Here is a 25,731-nt window from a genome sequence, read left to right as displayed (position 1 = left end):
TTTACAGAATTTTACAATGTTGATCTGTGGAAATGGAAAAAATATATTTTTTCACCCAAAAATGTTGTTTTAGCCCCAATTTTTTCGTGTTCACAAGGATAGCAGAGGAAAATGGACCTGAAAATATGTTGTCCAATTATTCCTGATCACGATGATACCCCATATGTGGGCTACAACTACTTTTGAGGCACAGTGCAAAGCTCAGAATGGAAGAAAGAAGTGCCATATTGGAGTTCAGATTTTGCTGGACTTGTTTGAGGGTGCCATGTCACACTGGCAGAGCCCTTGAGGTGTCAGAACAGCACAACCCCCCATAAGATACCCAGTTTTACAAACTACACCTCTCAATGAATTAATCTAGGGGTGCAGTGATCATATTGCTACCACACGTGGGTCACAGAATGTTATACTATTGGGCTGTGGAGAAAAATTACATTTTTGCCACCAAAATAATTTTTAGCCCCAGATTTTACATTTTCACACTGGGAAATGTTTAAAAATGGCACCAAAATTTATCCCACCATTTCTGCTTAATGTATAAATACCCTACATGTGGCTGTACAGTACTGCTTAGCCATACGTCAAGACTCGGGAAAGGACAGAGGGCTATTTGCCTTCTGGAGTGCAGATTTTCCTAAAATAGCTTGCGGACTCCATATACAGAGCCCTAAGTGCTAGAAAACAGAATCCCTCTATTTTGGAAATTATACCCCTTTGGGAATTTATCTACAGGTGTAGTGACAATTTTGACTCCATAGGTTTTTTCGAGAAACAAACAGTGGATTTTTCTGAGTGAAAATTGCAAACTTCTGTTGTAGTGCTCAGTAAGTTGTTGTGCCCAGTATGTTGTGCTGAGCTCACACTTATGGAGACATGCACCCATAAATTACGCTGGCTCTCATTGCTACAATAATGCAAAACATGTGAACACTAAATGTGGTTTAGGCACACTGGGGCTCAGAAGGGAGAGGGGCATTTGGATTTGGGAGCGCATAATTTGCTGGATTTCTTTTGGGGGGCAAGAAGCCATTTTGGTTTTCCAGAGCCTTTGTACTACCAGTAACATGGAAACCTCCTATATTTCCATTGACAGATGCCAGACATGAGTGGGGACTTGCTTTTTTTTGTGAATTGATTTGAAACATTTGTTAGGAACGTTATACATAACATTTGGGATCACATTTATCCGACGCTCTACGCTGAGCATTTACATCGGTGTTTCCATCTACAGGTGCTTCTAACAAAATTAGAATATCATCAAAAAGTTAATTTAATTCAGTTCTTCAATACAAAAAGTGAAACTCATATATTATATAGAGTCATTACACACAGAGTTATCTATTTCAAGTATTTACTTCTGATAATGTTGATGATTGTGGCTTACAGTCAATGAAAACCCAAAAGTCATTATGTCAGTAAATTAGAATACTTTATAACACCAGCTTGAAAAATGATTTTAAAATCCGAAATGTTGGCCTACTGAAATGTATGTACAGTAAATGCACTCAGTACTTGGTCGGGGCTCGTTTTGCATCAATTACTGCATCAATTTGGCGTGGCATGGAGATGAACAGCCTGTGGCACTGTTGATGTGTTATGGAAGCTCAGGTTGATTTTATAGCAGTTTTCAGCTCGTCTGCATTGTTTGGTTTGGGTTTAGAATGAAATTTCCATCTCCAAGAAGCTTTTCGGCAGAGGGAAGCATGAAGTGCTGTAAAATTTCCTAGTAGACAGCTGTGCTGACTTTGGTCTTGGTAAAACACAGTGGACCTACACCAGATGACATGGCTCCCCAAACTATCACTGATTGTGAAAACTTCACACTAGATCTCAAGCAGCTTGGATTGTGTGCCTCTCCACTCTTTCTCCAGACTCTGGGACCTTGATTTCAAAATGAAATGCAAAATTTACTTTCACCTGAAAACAGCACCTTGAAACACTGAGCAACAGTCCAGTTCATTTTCTCCTTGGCCTATTGTTCATGAGTGGCTTGACACAGGAAATATGAGACTTGTAGCCTATGTCCTGTGTGTGGTGGCTCTTGACGCATGATCTAACTAACTTGCTAGTGACTGGTGACCTGGATGTCATCATGACGACATCGGGTCACCATGACAATGATCGGGCCCCTGATGACATCGCGGGGGCACCGATCAGAGTGTAGAGAGGGCTCCCTCCCTCTGCATGCCTGCTAAATGCTGTGATCGCTAGCGTATTTAGGGGGTTAAAGTGATGGGAGCGGTGCGGCATCGCTCCTGCACTGAGTGCCGGGTGTCAACTGTCAGAATCTAAGTGGTAATATTTCCCTTTGTGGAGAGTGATATCCCTGTCATGCCAGTGTAAGGATGCTTATAAGCCATGCAATGCTTCTCTGGGAAAATAATTATGCAAATTGACACTGCAGAGAAAAAGAGGACTTGAACTCTAATGCCACCCATTGGAAGTAGCAATCTTAAAAGTCAATATCGACCCTTTAACAAGCCTTGTCAAATGACTTAGGATAACAACTGTGTCTGTGAATTGAAATTCTGATCTTGCTTTTATCCTAAGTCATATGGCAAGGCTCATTAGGTTATCGCTTAAGAATCATTACACTTTCATCACAAATCAAAGTATGCAGTTCAACTGTAGTTAGGAATAGGATGATTTATCAAATTATTAAATTCAATCACCTTAATCCAATTTCTGGGGCAGCATGAACATTATGTAGGAAGGTGTTAACGGAAAGTATGTCATCAACTTTAACTGCTTTTATGTTGTGTTGCTCATGTAGCGCTAGCAATGTGTAGAGGTTGTCACCATTACCATCAGTCCAATAGAGCTTGCAATCTACTTTCCCTAAGTCACACAAATTGGGGCTAATTTCATAGGAAACCATTAGAGGGCTACATACTGTATGTCCAACTGGAAGCCTGATACTCATGTCACAGACATACAGTATCCATTAAAGGCATAGTATAGTCATAGCAATCCCATTCAAAATGTGTCTACCTGGATGATCAATTCATTTTGTTCTTAGGCTAGTTTCACACGAACGTTTGGAGGCGCAGCGGACGCTCGCCGTGAAGCTCCGCCCCGCCGTGGCTCCTCCAGTCAGCTCCGCCTAAGGGCGCATGACGCTGCTTGTGATCTGAGTACCCTATCTTTAGCATTCGGTACGCAGCCGTACGCAGGTATGCTTTTGCCGGCGCATGCGCTCTTTTGACTGTGCGCAGACCTACGAGAAACGTATCGTGTTGCATTTTGGCGCGGCCAGCGCACCGTCAAAAGGACACATGCGCCGGCAAAAGCATACCTGCACACGGCCTGTGTACCCAATGCTAAAGATAGGGTACGCAGGTCGCATGCAACGTCATGTGCCCATAGGCGGAGCTGACCGGAGGAAGCACGGCAGGGGGTGGAGCTTCACGGCGAGCGTCCGCTGCGCCTCCAAACGCTAGTGTGAAACTAGCCTTACCTGCTCCTGCTGGTTTTTGCCATAGGAAGCCAGAAACAGCATTCTTCTGCAGTAGCCATGGCATTGCACATGTAGGGTTACATTGGGAACATTCAAGTGAATGTTCGTCCATACACCCCCTCCAATGCAAGACACCCCCATTCATTGATGTCCATATGCCATAATAATAGGCTATATGGACAGGTGATTTTAATGGGACAACCCCTCTAGGTGCATTTTACGTATTTGTATGATTGCTATCTCCATTTCATACCAATTTATTTTAGTAATGATAGGTATGCTACTATTCCCTGTATGGGTATTTTTGCAACACATGGAAATATATGGCATTTTAAGTCAGAACACAAAATAAGCTAGATTGTAACATTCTTTATAATAGCTGTTTATAGCACATTCTTCTCATCTCGGAAACTACAGGGAAGCAACGAGATTGATTTTATGAGACTGTTTCCCATGGGCAATCCAATAAAATATTGTAGAAAGTTACAGAAAAAGATAGAATGGTTTGAATAAAAATTAGTAAACTCTGTGCATGTGATTTGTCTGGTAGAAACATATTTGTGAGCTATAAAACAATAAGTCTAAATTGATTGTTCAGGTGAGCTGTGACACTGTCCAATCTAGCAGGCTTCCCTTCATTAACATGCAGCCATGAGTCAGGTCAAAGACTCTCTCCAGCCTGATTAATGATGGCGAAGTGATGTCAAATGGTGCCTGTGAAAAGAAGGAAATTATAGCTGTGAGAGATTCATTTTTCTTGTCATAGGCAAGCATCACTTCCATTTTTGCACTTAAGAAGATTAATATCATAAAGAAAAACTGTGCTGCAATACCCACCAAATGGAGAGGAGCAAAAGCACAGACTATGTAAATGTAATATAAACACTGAATAAATAGATCAAATTATGGAAAATGAATCATTTACACTTGTCCTGAATTTTTTTCTTGTAATAAATAAGCTAAATATAAACAGTATGCTAACCTGAGTAATTGGCTGTGAATCTGGATTAGTAGACATCAAGGCTTTAGCTTCAGAACAACAGAGCACGACCATTGCCTTTAATAAAATAAAACAATGAGGATAATCATTACATAAGGATAATAATACAAGGAGGATATCCTTACATAAGGTTAATATAGTGTTATTTCCACTGGATATGATATACCGTATATACTTGAGTATAAACTGACCCAAGTATAAGCCGAAGCACCTAATTTTGGCATGAAAAACTGGGTCAACTTATTGACTCGAGTATAAGCCGGGCATGCATTGTCTCCTCATCCCTTATCCTGGTATGCGTGGCTCCCCCATCGCTATCCTTGTATGCATGGCTCTCTTTGTTGCTGTCTGTCCTGGTATGCATTGCTCCCCCCGTCGCTGTCCTGGTATGCATTGCTCTCCCCGTCGCTGTCCTGGTATGCATGGCTCCCCCCTCCCGTCATGGTATGCAATGCTCCCCCCGTCGCTGTCCTGGTATGCATTGCTCCCCCTGTCGCTGTCCTGGTATGCATGGCTCCCCCTGTCGCTGTCCTTGTATGCATGCTTTCTATTACAAAAAAGACAACATCCTACTCACCCTCCTCCACGCTATCACAGCGTTGGTCCCGGCGCCCTCGCAGCATCTTGTTCTGGCTTCCAGCAGCTCTTCCTGCCGACCGATCACGTGGCCCTGCTCATTAAGGTAATGAATATTCCCTCCACGCCTATGGAAGTGGAGACGCGTGCATATTTATTACCTTAATGAGCGGTGCCAAGTGATCTCTCCTCAGGAAGAGCTGCTGGAAGCCGGAACCAACGAGATGCTGTGAGGGCGCCAGAACCAATGAGATCCTGTGAGGGCGCGGAGGAGGGTCAGTAGGATGTCTTCTGGAAGCTGGCTGCTGCAGGTGTCACTGTGCACGCTTTAAGAGAAATTAAGATTCATTTCTCTTTTTCAGCGGCATAGGCTTTAGCCACAGCTGCCGGCTCCTGCCTCTGTCACCTGCTGCTCTGCCGCTCCCTCTCTGGCTTTCTGGGACAAGTGACTAGGCTTATTCACGAGTATATACGGTAAATATCCCATAGGTGCGGGTTCTACTGCTTAGACCTCCATTTACAGTATCATTCAAAAGTTTGTGCACAGCTATTTATACAATGGTTTTCTTGATTTTATTGGAATGTGCACATGGTAAAATCAGACTGAAGGTAGCAAAACCACAAAGGAATACATATGGAAACAAGGAGGAAGAAGACGTATGTGAAACAAATCAGAATATCTGTCAAAACTTAGATTACTCAAAGTATGCCCATTTATTCTGATGATAGCTTTACACAATCACCTGGAAGCCTTCCAACGAAGAGGTATGTCTCACCAAGAGTCAAATGTGGAATTGCCGGCCTTCAGAAAGTGTTTCCAGAGGAAGTGTAGTTACACAGTTCCATACAAGGTTGAGTGTGTGTTATGGTACTTTGTTGGCAATACTGTTGGTGATTTATTCCAAATTTAAGGCACACATACCAGGCATGGCCACCACAGCATTCTGCAAAGACTTGTTTCCACTTAATTGAACCTTTGTTTGTGTTTCAACAGAACAGTAACACAAAACACACCCCCAGGCTATGTAAGGGCTTTGTGAACAAGAAGAGGTGGGTGGGGGACAGCTCCGTCAGATGACACGGCTTCCACAATTTCTTGACCTCTTCCCACCTGTGATGGTTTGGAATTAATAGTATCACAGAGTGAAGGTCTTTTCAGGTGACTACCTAATGAAAAAGCTGCTTGAGAGAATGTCAAGGATGTGTAAAGTTGTAGTCAGTAAAATGATGGTATTTTGAAGAATATAAGGTTAAACACACATTCTGCTTTATTTCACATGTTTCTTTACTCCTTGTTCCCACATGTGTTCCTTTGTGGTTTTGCTGCCTTAAATTTGAATCTACATAGTGGAAGAACAAGAAAAGCCATTGCATGAACTTTTAACTCGTACTATATCTTAAGAACAATCATTTTAAAAAAGAAATCAGTGAGGCTAATTTCAGACTAGCGTTCGGAGGCGCAGCGCAGGGCCGCCGCTAAGGTCCGCCCCCGGCCGTGCCTCCTCCGGTCAGCTCCTCCTCTGATCGCATGACACTGCATGCGATCAGCGTACCCTATATTTAGCGTTGGGTACACTGGCCGTGTGCTGGGCTGATTTTGGCGGCGCTTGCGCCCTTTTGGCGCTGCGCCGAGCGCACAAAAATGCAACACAGTGCAAAATCAGCCCAGCGCACGGCCAGCGTATCCAATGCTAAATATAGGGTACAATGATCGCATGCAGTGTCATGCGATCAGAGGAGGAGCTGACCGGAGGAGGCATGGCCGGGGGCGGAGCTTAGTGGCAGCCCTGCGCTGCGCCTCCGAACGCAAATCTGAAAGCAGCCTTAACGTCACTGTTCCCGAATATTTGGTTGTGCAACCTTGGCCAAATAAGATATCCATGAAAGATTTTATGGCCATATATAAGCTTCTTAGACCTGTCTGCAGTTAAGGCCCCATCACACACAGCAATCTCGCTAGTGAGATCGCTGATTTTATGACGCCACAGCGATCTCGCCAGCGAGATCGCTGTGTGTGATGAGGATCAGCGACCGGCCCCCCTGCCGGGTACCACTGATCGCGCTCCATCGTCCTGGGCCGTTTTTTGATCGCTGGTCTCCCGCTGGCCAGTGCGCATCGCTGCGTGTGGCAGCGAGAGACCAGCGATGCTGGTTTCCAAAGTAAACATCGGGTATCTAAGAGCCGCGCGGCTCTTGGATACCCGCTGTTTACCTTGGAAACCAGCGTACACGCTGTTTACCTTGGAAACCAGCATACACGCTGGTTTCCAAGGTAAACAGCGGGTATCCATGAGCCGTGTGGCTCTTAGGTACCTGATGTTTACATTGGAAACCAGCTTGCTTGCTGGTCCTGATCGCTGGAGGGGCTGTCTATGTGACAGCTCACCAGCGATCAGCCTAACGATGTCCCAGCGATCCCATCCATGTCGGATAGTTGGTGGGATCGCTGGGACATCGTTATGTGTAATGGGGCCTTTAGTTTCTTCCATTCTTTACTGCAATTCTCTCAAGTTCTTGAATGATTGGCGTTTTCCTTTTCCTGATAACGGATTCAGCTCTCTCCAAAAAATTTTAATACCATGTTTTCCTTCTTAAAAATTCTTGTGTATTTTTATCTTTTGTGCTTATTATCCTGATGTAGGACCCATTTTGTTCTACTTAGACCTAGTTGTCTTACACATGCTCTGATAATCCTCTGATAAAATGCCAGATCATTATGGATTCCCTACCGTGTTTCATTGTAGATAGGGCGCACATTATAGGATTCATTTCATCATCTATAAACTATAACTCTAGTATGCATTCTCAAGAGGCTGTAGTTTAATCTCATCTGTCCACAGAACATTTTTATTGACAGATTGTTTTTTGTCTACGAACTGTAACTTTTGGTAAAGAAAGTTAACACCTTTTTTTGTCTTTCTTTAAAGGAGTTTCCAAGGAACTTGTGTCCTCAGGATGTGTAGACATTATAAGCCAATGAGCTCACTGATTGGCTGCAGTGCAGACAACAGACACCAGGAGCAATGGCAGCACTCGGTGCTGGACCCAGAGAAGGTGCGTAAAGCATAGTTTGTTTTTACAACAAGCTCCGCCTGGGAACACAACTTTGCTAAAAATGTAAAACCCTTTTTAGTAGTGAGATCCAATGTGCAGTGTAATATAATGGCTGGAAAAGTCTCACTGGATGTTGCCAGCTCAGCCTGAAGGTTTTTTGCCTGCTGTCAGTAGTTCCTTTGCCATATTTCCAACCATCTTTGTAGGGTTTTCTCATCAATTTTACTCTTTCAGCTATGTCTCAAAAGGTTCCTGACTGTTTAGTGAGTAGCAACCATCTTATAACATTTTTAGCTATTGAAGAAGGAATGTCAAATTCTTTGGAGATAGTCTTGTACCCTTTAGACTGCTTGTGCTTGGTAATAAGAGCATTACTGATCTGCTCAGGAAGTTTTCTTATCTTTGCCATTGTGAACAAAAGAACAGTGAATAAAATTTGCCTTTTTAGTCATCAATGCCACAAATCATAGGCTGATTAAAGTTACATCCATGAAAAAAGAAGAACCCACAGAATTCCAACTTCACCAGGCATCTTGAATTTAAGTGTATTTTTGGACCAGGATATTTTACTACATTCAGCCGTTTTGTGAAGCTTTAATTGAACAGTGTGGCGCTTCCTTCTCTTTTAATTATTATAAAGAAAGTTATGTGAGTATTGACAGGGTCCTGAACAAAGGTTGCCATTATTTAAATATATCCATTTTTTAATTAAACTATTACAACTACAGGATACCCTCATACACACTTGTTTGTTGCCTGTAAAACTGCTTATAATTGGACTAGATGGTGGCCCGATTCTAAAGCATCGGGTATTCTAGAATATGGCCATCGGGAGACCGACGTTCAAAAGATGGTCCAGGACGATCCACCACGATCGGCGATCTCACAGTGGGGGCCTGGTCACTGCTGCATGTCACACTGAGGCTAAGTACCCACGTTGCAGAAATGCTGTGGAAATTTCCGCAGCATTTCCGCAAGTCCCACTGCGGGAAAAACGCATGCGAATTCGCATGCGTTTTCCCACGGAAAACATGCGTTTTTCACACGATTTTCGCTTGCGGAATTCAAGCGCATTCCAAGCAATTTGAAGCATCGCTTGGAATGTGATTGACAGGTTGGTCACACTTGTGACACAAGCATAGTGTTTGACAATTGTGATCAACTTTTTACTATTGATGCTGCCTATGCAGCATCAATAGTAAAAGATAGAATGTAAAAAATAATTTAAAAAAATTGAAAAAATACTTAATTCTCACCTCCCGACGGCCCCCGATCTCCTCTCTCACTCTCGCGAGAGTGCGACATCATCAGTGGTCTTTCGCACAAAGCATTACTGGGACCGGAAGATGCCGGGCGCGTGGTGAGAGGAAAGAATCCAGGGACCGTCGGAAGGTGAGTATATCACTATTTTTTATTTTAATTCTATTTTTTACAGGTTTATGGTACCCAGGGCCTGGAGGAGAGTCTCCCCTCCTGCAGACCCTGGTTACCGGCTAGCGCCGGTCATCTCCCGGCTGCATTGCCGCTGACCTCCGTGCGGCAGGAGATGACCGGCGAGAAAGTAGGGGAAAGCAACATGTCTATAAATTGGGAACACATGATCAGATAAGACAAATTGAACAAACTTTATTACTAAATGCTGACACATTATAGAACAAACACAGTATCCCAGTTAAAAAGATAACACGCGGCAACCGTCGGGAGATCAGCGGCTAGCGCCGCAGATCTCCCGACAGTAGCGGTGGCGTGCGTCATTCGAATTCCGTGCCAATTTGCGGCCGGACTGTGCCTGCCGCTGACAGATAGACAGACAGAATTAGACGATTATATAGTAGATACATTCAGTTTTTTTGTTTACACATTTTTATGTTTTTTAACTGCATTTGTTTCTTTTATAAAGAAGTTTCTGCAAATGCTCAAAAAAAAAATCACACCTAGAGCCTGCTGAATTCTGGAAGAAGCCAAAAAAAAAAAATTGTTTGCACTGAATTATATACCGTAATTCCTTATCGACAGTTAAAGTGAACATCTAGTCACAGAATTTTTTGCTGCTCCTAAAAATGATATATGTGAAGGCAATATTCAACTACATTAAACTTTTTCTTACAATGTACCGGTGTACCTGTTTCTTAGGCAATCCATGCATATGACATGGCTGTAGAACAGCCATGAGACATGCAGCCACGGAGACTCGACCATATTATTCGAGCACGCTGAAGACACTTGGTTTAGCACCCGAGCGTGCTCGGATAACACCTTTTCACTAGTTAACTGTTAGAATCACTCTCATGTGATTATGGCTGCGTCAGCAGTATGCTACATCATATAAATAGCATTCTGATGGGCTGACACAACACTGCCTTCACCATTGGCAGCACAATACAACATTAAATATCACACACAATTTTTCTTCATGCTAAATAGTCAGAATCAATGGGAGTCAGTAAAGATGATTTACAAATAGCACAGATAAGCAGAAACATGAAAAGTGTATCTATTGCAATGGCATGCAATTTGGAAGAGTGATACATAGATCCCTGGCCTGTCAGCGGATACTGATGTGTTCCTTCCTGCATCGGAGTATGACAGCCAAGCTCCTAATACTAATGCTTATCAATGTGCTTACACCTATCAGCCTCCCACATAAATTGCCCTGCTGATTGGGAGCTGTCTGTTATACCTGCAGTTCTTCTGTGATCTTCACTGGTTTCAGGTCACGTTTATTTGCAGCCGTCTGTGAAGATCGTTTTTGCTTTTCCGCACTTCCTGAGATAGAGGTATCACTCACGTCATGGATGGAGATTTCTGCCTTATGCTTCAGATTACAAAGTTTTTCATGTAATGACAAAACACTGGTAAAAAGGAGAATGAAAACCAGTGAGTGCTGTTCACCAGGTTAAAACTTTGATTTATGAAGCCTGAAAAGACACTTGTAGAGCAGGAAAAAAGGAGACCTCAAACAAAATCAGTGCCATAAAAGCCCACCAGATGTTTTATGACACTGTGCTCCACAGGAGCTTTATTAAAGGGGCAACCTGTAAGAAGAAGTAAGACTTTGCTGATAGTTTTCACCAGAAAGCCAATGATTTGCAATAACATAAGGATATGGGCATACTGAATCTTTCTGCTGAGTTTTTAGAGCAAAAACTGCAGGTTTTTGAGGAGGATTTGGAGCATTTCAGATTAGTCTACGCTTCAAATACTCCTCAAAAAACTCAGTGTGCACATAGCCTTCTTAGCATGGAGCACACCACGGCAGGTGATAGGAAAGGAAGGAATATTGTAATCATCGTGACCTATTGGTTTTCAATAACACATTTAGCAGTGGAATCATTAGAAATGCTGCCCACTTTTTGAAGTTTGGTGCCATTGTGCTGCCCATCAATTTGTCTCTCTCTTGTTACCTAAGATGGCCATATTGCTTCTTAGCCTACCCAATGCACACTGATCATTAGTGGTTTCAAACACTCCCTCAGTTCCCTGATTTTTTAAACTAACTTCTGTCTTGTGTCAAAAAGAATACATGTGTGCATTATGTTCAATATTTCCTCAGCTCAAAAACAGCCATGTTAACAGGTTACGCCCATCTTCATAGAGGTGTATTGTCAGATAGTGCTACTAATAACAAACAATTTTGCAGTTTATTGCTCATTAAAATTTTCATATCTTCACAGATTTATATTGTCGTATAGTGCTTGTAAAAACAAGTACTTTTGAAATTTTCTGTTTATCAAAATGTTAAGTCATTCTTGAGATATTACCACTTTTCGTTTGAATACCGCTTGGCTACCGCTGGAGACAGACTACCGCTGCTGGGCAGTAAAATATGCACTTTCAAGCTCTTCTCTTAAGCTTGTAAGCACAGTTTAAGTTGGCCAGGATAGTTGGAGTGCCCTGTTTCCTTCAAAGCCTGCCCAGCTTCAGTGCAGGGCTTACAAGTTAGCAGCGATGGTCGGTCTCCTAGGCTCCCCCCCCCCCCCCCGGCAAAAAAAAGAGAAGTGTTAATTTCTCAAGAATAGCTCCAAATTGTTACAAAACAGAAAACTAATGCTTGTTTTTACAAGAACTATGCGCCAATATCCTTTTTTGAGGATAGGAATAACTTGTGAAGTGGAGACATCATGATTATTCGTTGGTATAAGTGAAAGTTGTCTAAATTCTAACCGGATGTGCCAAATACAGTTAGGTCCATATATATTTGGACAGAGACAACATTTTTCTAATTTTGATTCTCGACATTACCACAATGAATTTTAAACAAAACAATTCAGATGCACTTGAAGTTAAGACTTTCAGCTTTCATTTGAGGGTATCCACATTAAAATTGGATGAAGGGTTTAGGAGTTTCAGCTCCTTAACATGTGCCACCCTGGTTTTAAAGGGACCAAAAGTAATCGGACAGATTGAATAATTGTAAATAAAATGTTCATTTCTAGTACTTGGTTGAAAACCCTTTGTTGGCAATGACTGCCTGAAGTCTCGAACTCATGGACATCACCAGACGCTTTGTTTCCTCCTTTTTGATGCTCTGCCAGGCCTTCACTGTGGTGGTTTTCAGTTGCACAGTATTCACACAGTATTCATGACTATCATAAAGGGATGTTTTATAGGCGATTCCATAAACAGCCCTCTATTTCTTCAGAATAAAGGGAAAAATATGTAGGGTATCACATAATGTACAGTACATAATGTAGGACTGATTTACAATTCAATTGTAAGGCTCACTATTTGAGGGCACAATGGGGTACTGCCTAGGTACAAAATATAAAACAAGTATTATGCAAAGTTATTATCAGGGTCATCTGGTAATAATCCTCTGCCCACTTCTTAATTTATGGCTAATCGGTTCTTATAGGAATGTGCCTTACATGGGACAATTTGTAACTGTGAAATGTACGCTTCCATTGTGCTGTGACAAGTCTAGCAGAAGTCCATGCACAGTGCATGGGCAAAAATGCAGATATCTGAACTGCTGGTCTCCGCGCCAGCATGCACTGATGTCTTAACAGCTGGGCCATGTTGGCAGGTCATCAAGAACAATGATCACAGAAACACAAGTCCTGAACTATATGTTTAATATAGGTTGTATGATGTGAATATTTATTTTACTCATTTTTTATTTGAACCCAGGACCCCAGCGCTGCAAGGCTGCAGTGCTAACCACTGAGCCACTGTGCCGCCCTAATCTGACCAGTACACTCATGAGCAATATGGAAGATATACAGATAATGCTGTACTTACTCTGCCAAAGAAACCCAGAGATAACCACATTGGACAGCAGAAGGATCACAGTTTTTTTGGTCCTTAACATCAATTTTCTGCTTGTTATAGGCATACATTAGCAATACCTAAAATATGATTAAATAATGCACAATGTAAACGGCAGGTATATAAATGTATTATGAATAATTCAGCGATGTAATGCAAAAATTGTCACATTTTGGGTTACATAGTGTGAGGTAACTGATTTACTGAAACAACAAACTGTGTCATTTAATGCTACAATGTAGATTACGGGCCCGATTGATTAAGGCTGGCGTTTTGCACTAGTCTTAATCATGGGCATATTGAAGTAAGATGGAGAAATTCATCAAGAGTCCTACAGCGTCCCATACCGCCCATGCTACGCCCACTTTGACGGATGTATCCGAAACCGTGAAAATGCTGCAAATTGCAAACACTCTGAGACTTCTCCAAGCGATTTATGCCAGAAATCTTGTAAAAATTCTTTGGTGAATCACGGATCAATATTTCTTGCTAATAAGGAGCAAACATATAAAACACACAATATATAAATACTACATATTGGCTGATCCGTGTATGGGAGGCAACAACATAAGATATCATCATGTAAACAAATCTATTGGGAAACATGTTTGTTCCTAAGAAAATGTAAAAATAACAGAGTATGAATTCACACAAAGTGAAGAGGGAAAAGTATTTACACATTTCCTGATTTTTGCTTTTGTATATTTTTTACAATTGTTTTAGCTCTTCAAACAAAATGAGATGTGTCAAAAATGTTACACTTTTAAGAAAAACGCAGCAAATAACAACTCAAGTACTGTAAATATACCCTCAAAGGGAATCTGTCAGCAGGATTTTGCTATCTCATCTGAGAGAAGCATGATGTAGACAAAGAGAAGCTGAATCCAACGATGTATCACATAGATCTTGGGTCAGCAGTTCTGACAGAATCAGAGCTTTTAGACTTAGCAATACAGTAGAGCTGAGAAAGCTAGTCCCTCCCACACCAGGTTCTCTATGTACAAAATCCATAGACAGTGAGGTGCTTATTTGCTGGACTTATCTCGAAATGTTAATCTCTTAGTGATAAATCTTTCACAGTTAGTGAACTACTGCAGACACATTGACAAGTGACACATCCCTGAATACTGTGCCTCAGCCTCTGTCTACTGCTGCCTTCAGATTACACAACAAAAAGCTGCTGACAGATTCCCTTTATGTTCTTGCCTCAGGCAAAGATGTACAATTACCATTGGTTTCTCTTGTGTTGATCTCTCCAAAGGTGGGAGATACCACTGCAGACAAAGTTCCTGATCTAAAGCATATGTTGCCATGTGTTCCTCTTGAACTTGTAATTTGCTTTGCAGTGACCCACTGGATGGTGATTTCAATGGCTGTGGCGTACGCTGATTAAATTCTTTATTTTCCAAATTTGTCTGAAACATAGATACTGTAATTAACTTGAGATTCTACATATGAAACATATGAAAAGATGTCATATTGAATGCATATAGATTCCTAGAAACTATTTTATTTTAATCAGCAGCTACAATCCACAGAGTACCCAAGTAATTGCACCAGGAATATGTCTATGCCATATGCCACCAAAAGCATGAATCACCTCATTATAATAACATAACATAATATACATATACATTAGAAACTGTCACAAATACACACTACTAGAAGAGCTAATGCTGAAATAAATCAGTTAACATCTGGAACAAACAATAAAAATGTTAGGCCACAATAAGAGTAGATAAACTATGCCAAAAAAATACAGGGCTACTAACAAGTGGCCCCCTTACCAAACCTACTGATCTCAGAGGGATTGGCCAGCCAACTAATAAGGACACTGTGTAACACTGGTTATTAGCCCTATATTTTCCCAGTACTTATTGATTACTTCCTATGTGGTCTATAATGTTAATGGCTTGCTCCAGGTGTTCACTGATATTTTCTCTAGTCAGAAACAAATGTAGATACTGTATAATTTGTAGATATAATTTCTGAAAACCAAGCTGCTGGCATCAAATCTGTTGGTGAAGTCTTCCACCAACAACATTTGTCATACTGTGTTTTTTCTTTGTGTTTCAGTCTTTGGGTGCATATCAAATAAATACCGTTTTTGTTATCATCTTTTTACTAGCACTTGCTGTCTACTGTTACATATATTTTTTACAACAGAGTATTTTTGCATGTTTGTAATACTGTGTGTTTTCTTTGCGTTTCAGTCTTTGGGTGGTGTGAACACTGTCTTACTGACCTGTTCACTTTTGTGCATGTCTCATGTGTTTTAATCTATTAGTTTCTTGCTTATGCAAGGTTTGGGAGATTCCTGCCCCTCTCTTGTGGGACATGCACATAAAGAGCCGTCTTGCACAGCGTGCCCACATCAGGAAGCGCCTTTCTGAATCCTGTTCATATAGGTACTGTTCACATGATCAGGTTTTAAATACATTAGATAGGACTGCTCCGAGATAGGTATACCGTGACGTTGGTGGAGTGGCTTAGTATACATTTTTTGCAAAAAACATATCAACTAAATACCCTGTTTTTGTTATCTTTTTACTAGCACTTGCTGTTTACTGTTATATATATTTTTTACAACAGAGTATTTTTGCACGTTTGTCACTGTGTTTTTTCTTTATGTTTCAACATTTGATAAAGATCTGAATAATGTGGTTGTAATATAGTTTTACTATAGTATAAACACTATGCCTATTTCCTGTTTCCTACTCTGTCCTCCATATTAGCAGTTCAATGGGTTTTGCAATGTTAATCCCAAATGAAAAAACCACTGTAGGAGAATAAAATGCAAGACAGCTCCTAGTAGAGTAGCATGGTGTCAGGAAAAAGCTGAAGGAGCTGTAGCATTTCGCTGAGCTATGTATACCAATGTAATAGGTCCAGTGGTCACAACCCTAATATTACGCATTGACTTGAGGTCACATACCATATGACATCAATGAGTGGTAAATCTCATAAGAAAACGATATTGCTTGGTAAGGACTCAAATGACACTAATGACATTGTTGTCATTGCTTCATCTAAACATACATTCTGTACTAAGTATTTAAGGGGTTGTCCGGATTGGGATACAAGTCTACAGTCACTATACTGCAGACTTGTGAAACCTCACAACACACAGCACTGAGAGAGGCCGCACCCATCTAGTCAGCACTGTTGTGAGCTGATCTGTTCATTCATCTTTTGTGTCCGAGGATCTCCCTCTTCTGGTGAACGAAGGTAGTGAGGATGATTTGGATGAAAGAAACCAAACACCTGATCAGGTGGATCGTGACTGGGTAACGGGAACTACAGACTGGATATAAGGCAGCCGACGCCCTTCTTAGTCGCTGGTGATTTCTCTGCTGGATTCTTGGAGACCAGTCTGATTCCTGCTTCCCAAAGATAAGTTTTTGCTCTGCTTTTGAACTTATTAGTTTTGGTTTTGTTTACCTTGTTTTTTGAGTTCAGCCATCCCCGGCCAGGGGTGTGCTGGATTCTTTTTCCTTGATCAGTGTTCTCTTTTGCTCTGCTTCCAGAATATTCTGAGTGCTGATTTAGGGTTTGAAGTCTAGTGACTTCAGGGTCCTTTTTGCTTATCAGTTGTGTTGGTAGTATTTTTTGGCAGGGTTTTCTCGGATTGCAGACAGCAGCTTTTCTGTCCTGTCCTTTTTAGTTAGCTTGGGCCCCATCGTTTGCTCAACCTATCTTTCTATCTGTGTTAGTGTTTTCACCTTGCGTCACCGTCATTATATGTTGGGGGCTGCCTATTGCTTTGGGGTCTGCTCTGGGGCAGTCAGTTTTTCTCTTTTCTCTCTTTAGGCTTGTGTAGATCTCCGGCTGTGACGAGGTGTCTAGAATCACCGTAGGAACACTCCACGGCTACTGCTAGTTGTGTGATAGGATCAGGGGTCTGCAATCCGCTAGTTTCCAACCTCTCTGATTTTCTGGGCTGAGCTTGTGTTTTGTTTTTTTCCTCCTCGGTGACTCAATCATAACACAGCACATAACCGCATGTATGCAAATCACATACTTGTGGTCACGCGCTCCCCACTCTCAACGTTGGAGAATCCACAGAGTGCGCAATGTGCCCGATGTGAAGATTCACAAGTCTGCAGACACATGCAGTGACTGAAAACATGTACCCTAAGGCCAGACAACCCATTTAAACATATCAATTACTGTCCATATTACATTGATATATGTAGTACGGCCTTGTAAACAGGATATTTGTCCTTCATTTTCTTTATGTATATTACCCTTCTGCTACGGTTTGTCCACTGATTGAATCAAATTAATTAAAAATAAAATGACAGTATGTACATATTCAGAACATTTCCCCTATATAGCTGTGGTCAAAACACAGTTACTGATGACAAGCCATATAAATGAGACCTAAAACGCAGGATCATCTGGTTCACTAAAACTGTTCTCGACATACTAGTATACCAATACTATTTATGACAGCATAGGAGTTCTATGGGTGCTGACAGACTTTATTGTTGGGCGTAGCAGAAGCTTGCTTTATTCATGACCATGATGCTGGTGCAGAACCAATGAGTCTCCTTCCATTTTCTTTAGTTTCACAACATTTATATAGGAAAATTGTTCTATGCGAATGGAACCTCACGTTTAGAAAAGCTATTTTTCTGCAGATATAGTCATTCTGCAAGTTGAAAGCATGACTGCCGTAACGGGAGAGGCCACATGGAGAAAATTCACCTGCAGCCTTCCTGCAGCTTCCAATCATCAGGGGGTGCAGGAAGCTGTTAGTCACTGCTCACTATACAGTGAGTGCAGCTGTAATCACTACCCTGCAATTTGATTGACAGCTGCCTCTGCATACACATGCTGCTCACATACACTACAGAGTAGATTGTCAAGCAAAATGCCAGAGATTGATTACAGCTGCATTTATGGTTTACTAAGCGGTGACTATAATGGCTTGGGCGGGGCAGGGGCGTGAAGCCACAGCTTGTCTAATTTATGAAGAACGATGGGGTTCCATAAGCCAGAAATCTCACTCCATTCCATGACTGGAGTGAGATTTTTACTGTGGTGCGCAGAGACGCTCGCCACTTGTTAGATGCTCCATATTCATGAAGAGCAGTGCACCTCTCCATGAATCCAAAGCGTATGACTGCACCATGACGGGTGAGTTTTGATGAGTCAAGGCCAAAGTGCCTACAGCTCTGTTGTCAGGATCCTGTCAGCGCCGGCGTGCATCCTCCGCTGAGCAGGGACTCACCCGCACTGTAGGGGGGCCCGGGGTCAGGTACAGCCAGAAAGTACAGACACACAGGACCTGTGGACGCTGAAGTTTAGGAAGCAGTCACAAGACCTACGATCATGTGACTGCAAGGGGGCGGGGCTTAGCATCCTGCTTTCAGAGATGGCAGGACACTATACAGAAATACTCAGAGTCAGGCAAAACGGAGGTCATACACAGAGATATCAGTAAAGTACCAGGGATGAGACAGAACGGATAGTCAGGGCCAAGCAGGGGTCAAAACCAAACAGACATAGAAGGTACCAAGCAGAATCCAAAGCAATATCCAGAGAACAGACCGAGTCTTACAAAGAGAATCAAGCAACCAGAACACAGCACAAACACACTCAGGGGTCATCACACTATGCCAAGGGCGAAAGTATAACTGATGGGGAATGGGAGCTTCCTGAGGCTATAAAGAAGCTTTCCCAGAACCAATGAGAGTCCACCATAATAGGTCCCAGGTGTGCAGGTAAGAGTCTGCACTGAGATCAAAACATTAACCCCAGAAGTGCCGGTCACCCAGCACTGGTATCATGACAGTACCCCTCTCTCAACGGGGGGCCTCTGGACCCCCAGGCTTGCCCGGGTACCTAGCATGGAAAGCCCGAACCAGGCAATCCGCATGCATCAACCGGGCCGGCACCCATGACCTGTCCTCCGGCCCATACCCCTTCCAATGAACTAGGTACTGTACTGACCGCCGTACCAACCTAGAATCTACGATGTGACCAATCTCATATTCCACATGTCCCTCAACCGCAACCGGAGGAGCAGCGGACTCAGATTCTCCCCGGACTGCTTCATAAGGCTTCAGTAGAGATCTATGGAAGACGTTAGGGATCTTGAAAGAGGGTGGAAGGTACAGTCTGTATGCTACTGGATTGATTTTTTCCACAATCTTTTACGGGCCAATGAATTTTGGGCCCAACTTGGCTGACGGAATCTTTAACTTAATGTTTCGCGTGGAGAGCCAAACTTTCCAACCTGAAACATGGGACCAGGTGTTCGTTTCCTGTCCACGAAAAACTTATACCTGCCTTGAGACCTAGATATACGCCGCTGGACTTCTGCCCATGTATCTTTTAACCGCTGAACAGAGCCCTCTGCCCCGGGACACCCCGAATCCAGATGAAAAAACTCACCAAAATGAGGACTGAACCCATAGTTGATCAAGAAAGGGGACATACCAGTGGATTGAGTCACCCGACTATTGAAGGCAAATTCAGCCAATGGCAGTATATCACACACCAATCATTCTGTCTAGCAGAAGTCAGACATCTGAGGATCTGTTCCAGAGACTGATTAATGCGTTCCGTCTGACCATTACTCTCAGGATGGTATGCAGATGAAAAGGACAGAAATATCCCTAATTTTTTGCAGAAAGCACGTCAAAACTTAGCCACAAACTGCACACCACGATCAGACACCACATTCAGGTGTACCCCATGCAAGCGGACCACATGCTGGACAAACAATCTGGATAAGATCTCAGCAGAAGGTAATGCGGATAGGGGTGCAAAATGAGTCTGCTTTGAAAATCTGTCCACCACTACCCATACCACAGTATTACCCCTGGAAGAGGGAAGATTGGTAATAAAATCCATGGACAGGTGGGTCCATGGTTTTTCGGGAACTTCCAAGGGCATCAGCTCCCCGGCCGGCCGGCTATGGGTGCTTTTAGAACGAGCGCAGTCCCCACAACCAGAAATGAATTTCTTTATATCAGAACCAAGGGTAGGCCACCAGAAGATCCTAGCCACCGCCAGTCGCGTGGCTGATACACCAGGGTGAGCACACAACTTGGATTCGTGGAACTCTTGCAAGAGTTTAAGGCGAAGTTGCTCTGGGACAAACAACTTGCCCCCTGGCTTAGCCGCAGGAGCCAGCAAATGGGCCCCCTCAATTTCCCATTCCAATTCAGATGAGATACCTGCTAACACCACCCCAGGGTGCAGAATGGAGGACGGTGGCTCAGGGGCAGACACTTGGTGAAAATTACGAGATGAGGCGTCAGCCTTGACATTCTTTGACCCTGGACAGAATGTAATAGTAAACTGGAAACGAGAAAAAAAAAAGTGACCAACGGGCCTGTCTGGGCGTTAATCTTTTAGCAGACTCAATGTATGACAAATTTTTGTGATCAGTGATCACAGTAACCGGGTGACTGGCCCCCTCCAAAAAGTGCCTCCACTCCTCAAACGCCAACTGACCGCAAAAAGCTCTCTATTGCCTACATCATAATTTCTTTCAGCAGCAGAGAACTTCCTGGAAAAGAAAGCACATGGCCTGAGGTTGGTTAGAGTGGCAGGCCCTTGGGACAACAATGCCCCCACCCCCACCTCGGAGGCATCCACCTCCACTACAAATGGTTTGGACGGATCTGGCTGTACCAACACAGGAGCAGACATAAAACATTTTTTCAGCGTTGCAAAGGCCTCTTTTGCGAGCGAAGACCAATTTCTCACATCCGCACCTTTGCATGTTAGATCCGTGAGAGGTTTCACCACCTGCGAAAACCCCCGGATAAATTTGCGGTAATAATTGGTGAACCTCAAGAAGCACTGAAGACCCTTAAGATCTCGGGGTTGCACCCAATCCGCAATGGCCTGCACCTTCTTGGGGTCCATGCGAAAACCCTCACAGGATACAATTAATCCCAAAAAAGACAATTCTTGCACACAAAATACACATTTCTCCAATTTGGCATACCGATGATTTTCTCTCAGTCTTTGGAGAACAGTTCGTACATGTTCCAGATGAGAATGCCTGTCTGAGGAGTATATCAAAATATCATCTAAGTAGATCACGACAAAACGACCAATGAGATCCGAGAATACCACGTTGATGAAATTCTGAAATATGGCGGGGGCATTGGTAAGACCAAACAGCATGACAAAATTTTCAAACAGTCCCTCGGACGTGAGGAACGCAGTGGTTCCATTCATCTCCCTCTCGGACCCTTATCAAATTATATGCCCCCCGAAGATCCAGTTTAGAAAACCACTTAGCCCCTGATAGTTGGTTACACAAATCGGGAATCAATGGAAGGGGGTACGTATTCCATACAGTAATCTGATTAAGCTCCCGAAAATCGAGACAGGGACGTAACCTGCCATCTTTTTTAACAAAAAAGAAACCTGCCGCTACAGGTGAGACTGAAGGACGTATGTGTCCCTTGCGCAGACTTTCAGCAATGTACTCTTTCATAGCCAAGCGCTCAGGGCCGGATAAATTAAACAGACGGGCTTTAGGTAATTTAGCCCCCGGGACCAGCTCGATAGCGCAGTCAAAGGGTCTATGTGGCGGTAACGTCTCGGCCTCGCTTTCAGAGAATACATCTTCGAAGTCCTTCAGGCATTCCGGAATACCTTCCAGCTCGACAGATGATACAGACACAGATTTAACAGGATCAACCAGCAGTGCGGATTTATCACATAACTTAAAATCATTAAACCCCCATTGAACAATCTCCCCCGTTTTCCAGTTAATAACTGGGTTATGGCGTTGTAACCAGGGCATGCCCAAGACCAACCCTGCAGGTAGATTGTCCAGAACAAAACAACTTAGGTTTTCCACATGAGTAGCGCCCACTCTGAGCAAAAACAAGTCAGACATAAAGAGAATTCCCTCCTTAGTGAGGGGAGAGGAGTCAATGGCCACCACCTTGATTGGAACCTTGAGCCTAACTGTCCCTATCTTGCAGTGTGTGACCAATTCGGAATCAATGAGATTAATCGATGATCCGCAGTCCACGAAGGCTGTAGAGGGAAAAGAACTACCGTCCACACAGTTCCACATGAAGTAACACTTTAGAAAATGAGGAAAAGGGTACCTGAGGGTCTGAGTGGTCTCCCCGTTAACTACCCACACCTAGTCGTTTCCCGCCGACCGGGTCGAAGACGGGCAATCAGGACACTCCCTTTTCCAATGTCCCGCTTTACCGCAGTAAAAGCATAACTGCTTGTCCTTCCGGCGTTTCCTCTCCGTATCCTTCAGGGAGAGGGCGCCTACATCCATGAGCTCAGGGGCAGTCTCTTTTCCACTGGGGAACAATGGAGTCTCCACCTGCATCACCCCTCTGGCCTGCAGCCTGCGGTCCATCCAGACGGCCCGGGTCATGGCGTCCTCGAGAGAGTTAGGTGGGGGATGTAACGCCAAGGCATCCTGCAGCCGCTCGGACAAGCCTCTGCGAAAGAGTCCTCGGAGTGCGGCGACGTCCCAAGAGACCTCTGCGGCCCAGTGGCGGAATTCAGTACAAAACCACTCTACCGAGTGTTTTCCCTGACAGACGCTCATCACCATGTCCTCTCCCAATCGCACTCGTTCAGGCTCATCATAAATGTGCCCGAAGGCCTCAAAGAATGCATTCACAGACACTCTCTCAGGGGCAGTGGGAGGAAGGGAGAAAGCCCAAGCTTGTGGGGACCCTCTTAATAACGACATAATGACCCCTACCTTCTGGTTTTCGTCCCCAGAGGAACGTGGTCTCAAACTAAAAAAAGTTTGCACCCCTCCATAAAGACCCTGAACTCCTTTTTGTTCCCAGAAAAAAAGTCAGGCAGTTTAACAGGTGGTTCCGGGGACACCAGAACAACATCCCTCGCCCCAGCCCCTGGAGACCCAGCAGATAAAGCCCCTCGCACTGTCTCAGAAACCTGATGCTGAGAACGAGCCAGAGCTTGCTGCTCCAGAGATAAACCCAGAAACATCTGACTCAGACTTTTCATCTGGTCAGAAAGAGACTGTATGGGATCCATAACTCTCTGCACAAAAAAACCCCAAAAACTTAATGGTCAGTTATAATGTCAGGATCCTGTCAGCACCGGTGTGCAGCCTCCGCTGAGCAGGGACTCACCCATACTGTAGGGGGGCCCGGGGTCAGGTACAGCCAGAAAGTACAGATACACAGGCCCTGTGGACGCTGAAGTTTAGCAAGCAGTCACAGGACCTACGGTCATGTGACTGCAAGGGGGCGGGGCTTAGCATCCTCCTTTCAGAGATGGCAGGACACCATACAGAAATACTCAGAGTCAGGCAAAACGGAGGTCATACACAGAGATATAAGTACCAGGGATGAGACAGAACGGATAGTCAGGGCCAAGCAGAGGTCAAAACAAAACAGACATAGAAGGTACCAAGCAGAATCCAAAGCAAGATCCAGAGAACAGACCGAGTCGTACACAGAGAATCAAGCAACCAGAACACAGCACAAACACACTCAGGGGTCACCACACTATGCCAAGGGCAAAAGTATAACTGACAGGGGATGGGAGCTTCCTGAGGCTATAAGAAGCTTTCCCAGAACCAATGAGAGGCCACCATAATAGGTCCCAGGTGTGCAGGTAAGAGTCTGCCCTGAGATCAAAACATTAACCCCAGAAGTGCCGGTCACCCAGCACTGGTATCATGACATCTGTAACATAGAACAGTAGGGTTTCCATATGCTGATGGTCATGTTTTGCAGTAATAGTGAAGCTAAAGGCAAATATCAGCATTCATCTATACACATTTTCTCCACTATTACATGGCAGAACAGTACTCACGTTGCAGGACTAGGCATTTGTAAAACTTTCTATGACCTTTTCCAGGACATGCTAATCTCAATTCTCGCAACACAAGTAAGGACAAATTGTACATGGACTGCTCTTTACCCAGCAATATATTTCCCTATTAGGCTATAAATGATTACACATTTATACATTCATACATTTATTTTTTTGCAGAAAAGAAACTTTTGCTATTCAAAACATAGGAACTAATGAGGTGTAATAGTTTCATTTACTGAACAACATAACGAGTTTAGACTCAGGTGTTAACGGTTATTACCAAAGATGAGAAAAGCAGTTTGCAAGTTTCAATAGTTCACAGCCAGAAAAAGCACGTAGAAAAGATTGTTCAGAAAATCTATTAAAACTGAATACTTTCCTCCCATTGAAATGTTTTCCCCTTTTTTTCTTTTCACTTTATTTTTCTTCTTACTCATTGGTAACCTATTTTTCTGTTCTGTTGGAGGAATTAATCTTATTTGCAACTTTCTACCTTTTCATCAATTTCCTACTTTTGACTTGCTTTTGGCATTTGATAACGGAATTTCTCAGTGTAAGGTGGGATTCACATGTCGTAGATTTATTACTGAAAGTTCCGTGACTGTAAATCAGTTCTGTTATTCTGAATGATGTTTTAGCAGCAATAAAAAGGATTTCTGCAAGATGGATTCTAGGAAACGAGGACAGCTTTTTGCCATCATTGCCATTTGGTGGAACATAATGACGTCCTATGGGCCATTGCATGTGTTGGCTCTCCCATAGCTCTATTAGAGCTGATAATCTTCTCATACTATTATAATAAACTCATGTTTAACGCATTAAATTCTTTAGCACATCCTTCTTGAAGATGTAGGGCAGCACGGTGCATCTGCAAGGAGTTTGGGTGTTCTCCCTGTGTTTGCGTGGGTTTCCCTTGGTGTCTCCGGTTTCGTCCCACACTCCAAAGACATACTGATAAGGAAAAATTTAGATTGGTAACTCAATTGGGAACAGTGATGATAATGTCTGTAAAGCGCTGTGGAATAAGAAAAGCATACTAAATAATAAATAAACTTACAGAATGCTCGCGACAGACAAAGAATTAAGAAGGATTTGATGGAATAATGGATGGTCACTAAGCCGACAGTTTCAACACATTATTTGGTGTCCACAAGCCATAAGAACAAATCCACTCCACCACGTAGGTCCATTATCTCTTCAATGGAGGGGACTCACTCAAAGGGTATCCAACACATTGACGCAAAAACTGAGCCATTGGCAGAAAACATATCGTCTTTAAAAAAAAATAAGGATCTACACATTTATGAGCACATCATGCTGGTGACATGTGACTCTGACTGATTACATACTGGATTTTTTATACGCATGGTAAATATTGAGTCTGATCAGGCTGAGTTTGTTCCTGAATTATTATTTTGTTGTCTCCCATAATTAAATTGCCCATTGGCAAGTTTATTTTCTATTGGCATTGCGACTATTGTATATAGTTCAATAAATATTCTTTCTTAACTGAAGATTCAGAAGCTGGATTGCATTCCTACTTTTCTGTTATAAACCACTGGTAATGGTA

General features: G+C 43.0%; 1 protein-coding gene across 5 annotated transcripts in view; it reads right to left on the bottom strand.

Moving 5' to 3' along the window:
* Positions 1-3,823: 3,823 nt before the first annotated feature.
* Positions 3,824-25,731, bottom strand: part of CFAP54 (cilia and flagella associated protein 54) — a 703,284-nt gene continuing 681,376 nt past the window's right edge. For all 5 annotated transcript variants that reach the window (XM_073556932.1, XM_073556934.1, XM_073556933.1 and 2 more), the window contains exons 65-69: positions 14,585-14,770; positions 13,329-13,435; positions 10,768-10,939; positions 4,440-4,514; positions 3,824-4,171 (exon numbers count right to left, since the gene is read on the bottom strand). In XM_073556932.1, the coding sequence (XP_073413033.1) occupies positions 4,052-4,171; positions 4,440-4,514; positions 10,768-10,939; positions 13,329-13,435; positions 14,585-14,770 (660 nt within the window). In that variant the 3' untranslated portion in view covers positions 3,824-4,051. The remainder of the gene's footprint in view (positions 4,172-4,439; positions 4,515-10,767; positions 10,940-13,328; positions 13,436-14,584; positions 14,771-25,731) is intronic.

The sequence above is a fragment of the Dendrobates tinctorius genome, unplaced genomic scaffold, assembly GCF_039654945.1.
Source record: "Dendrobates tinctorius isolate UK_male_01 unplaced genomic scaffold, ASM3965494v1 ptg000241l, whole genome shotgun sequence".
Taxonomy (NCBI): domain Eukaryota; kingdom Metazoa; phylum Chordata; class Amphibia; order Anura; family Dendrobatidae; genus Dendrobates; species Dendrobates tinctorius.
This window is presented reverse-complemented; position numbering and strand designations above follow the sequence as displayed.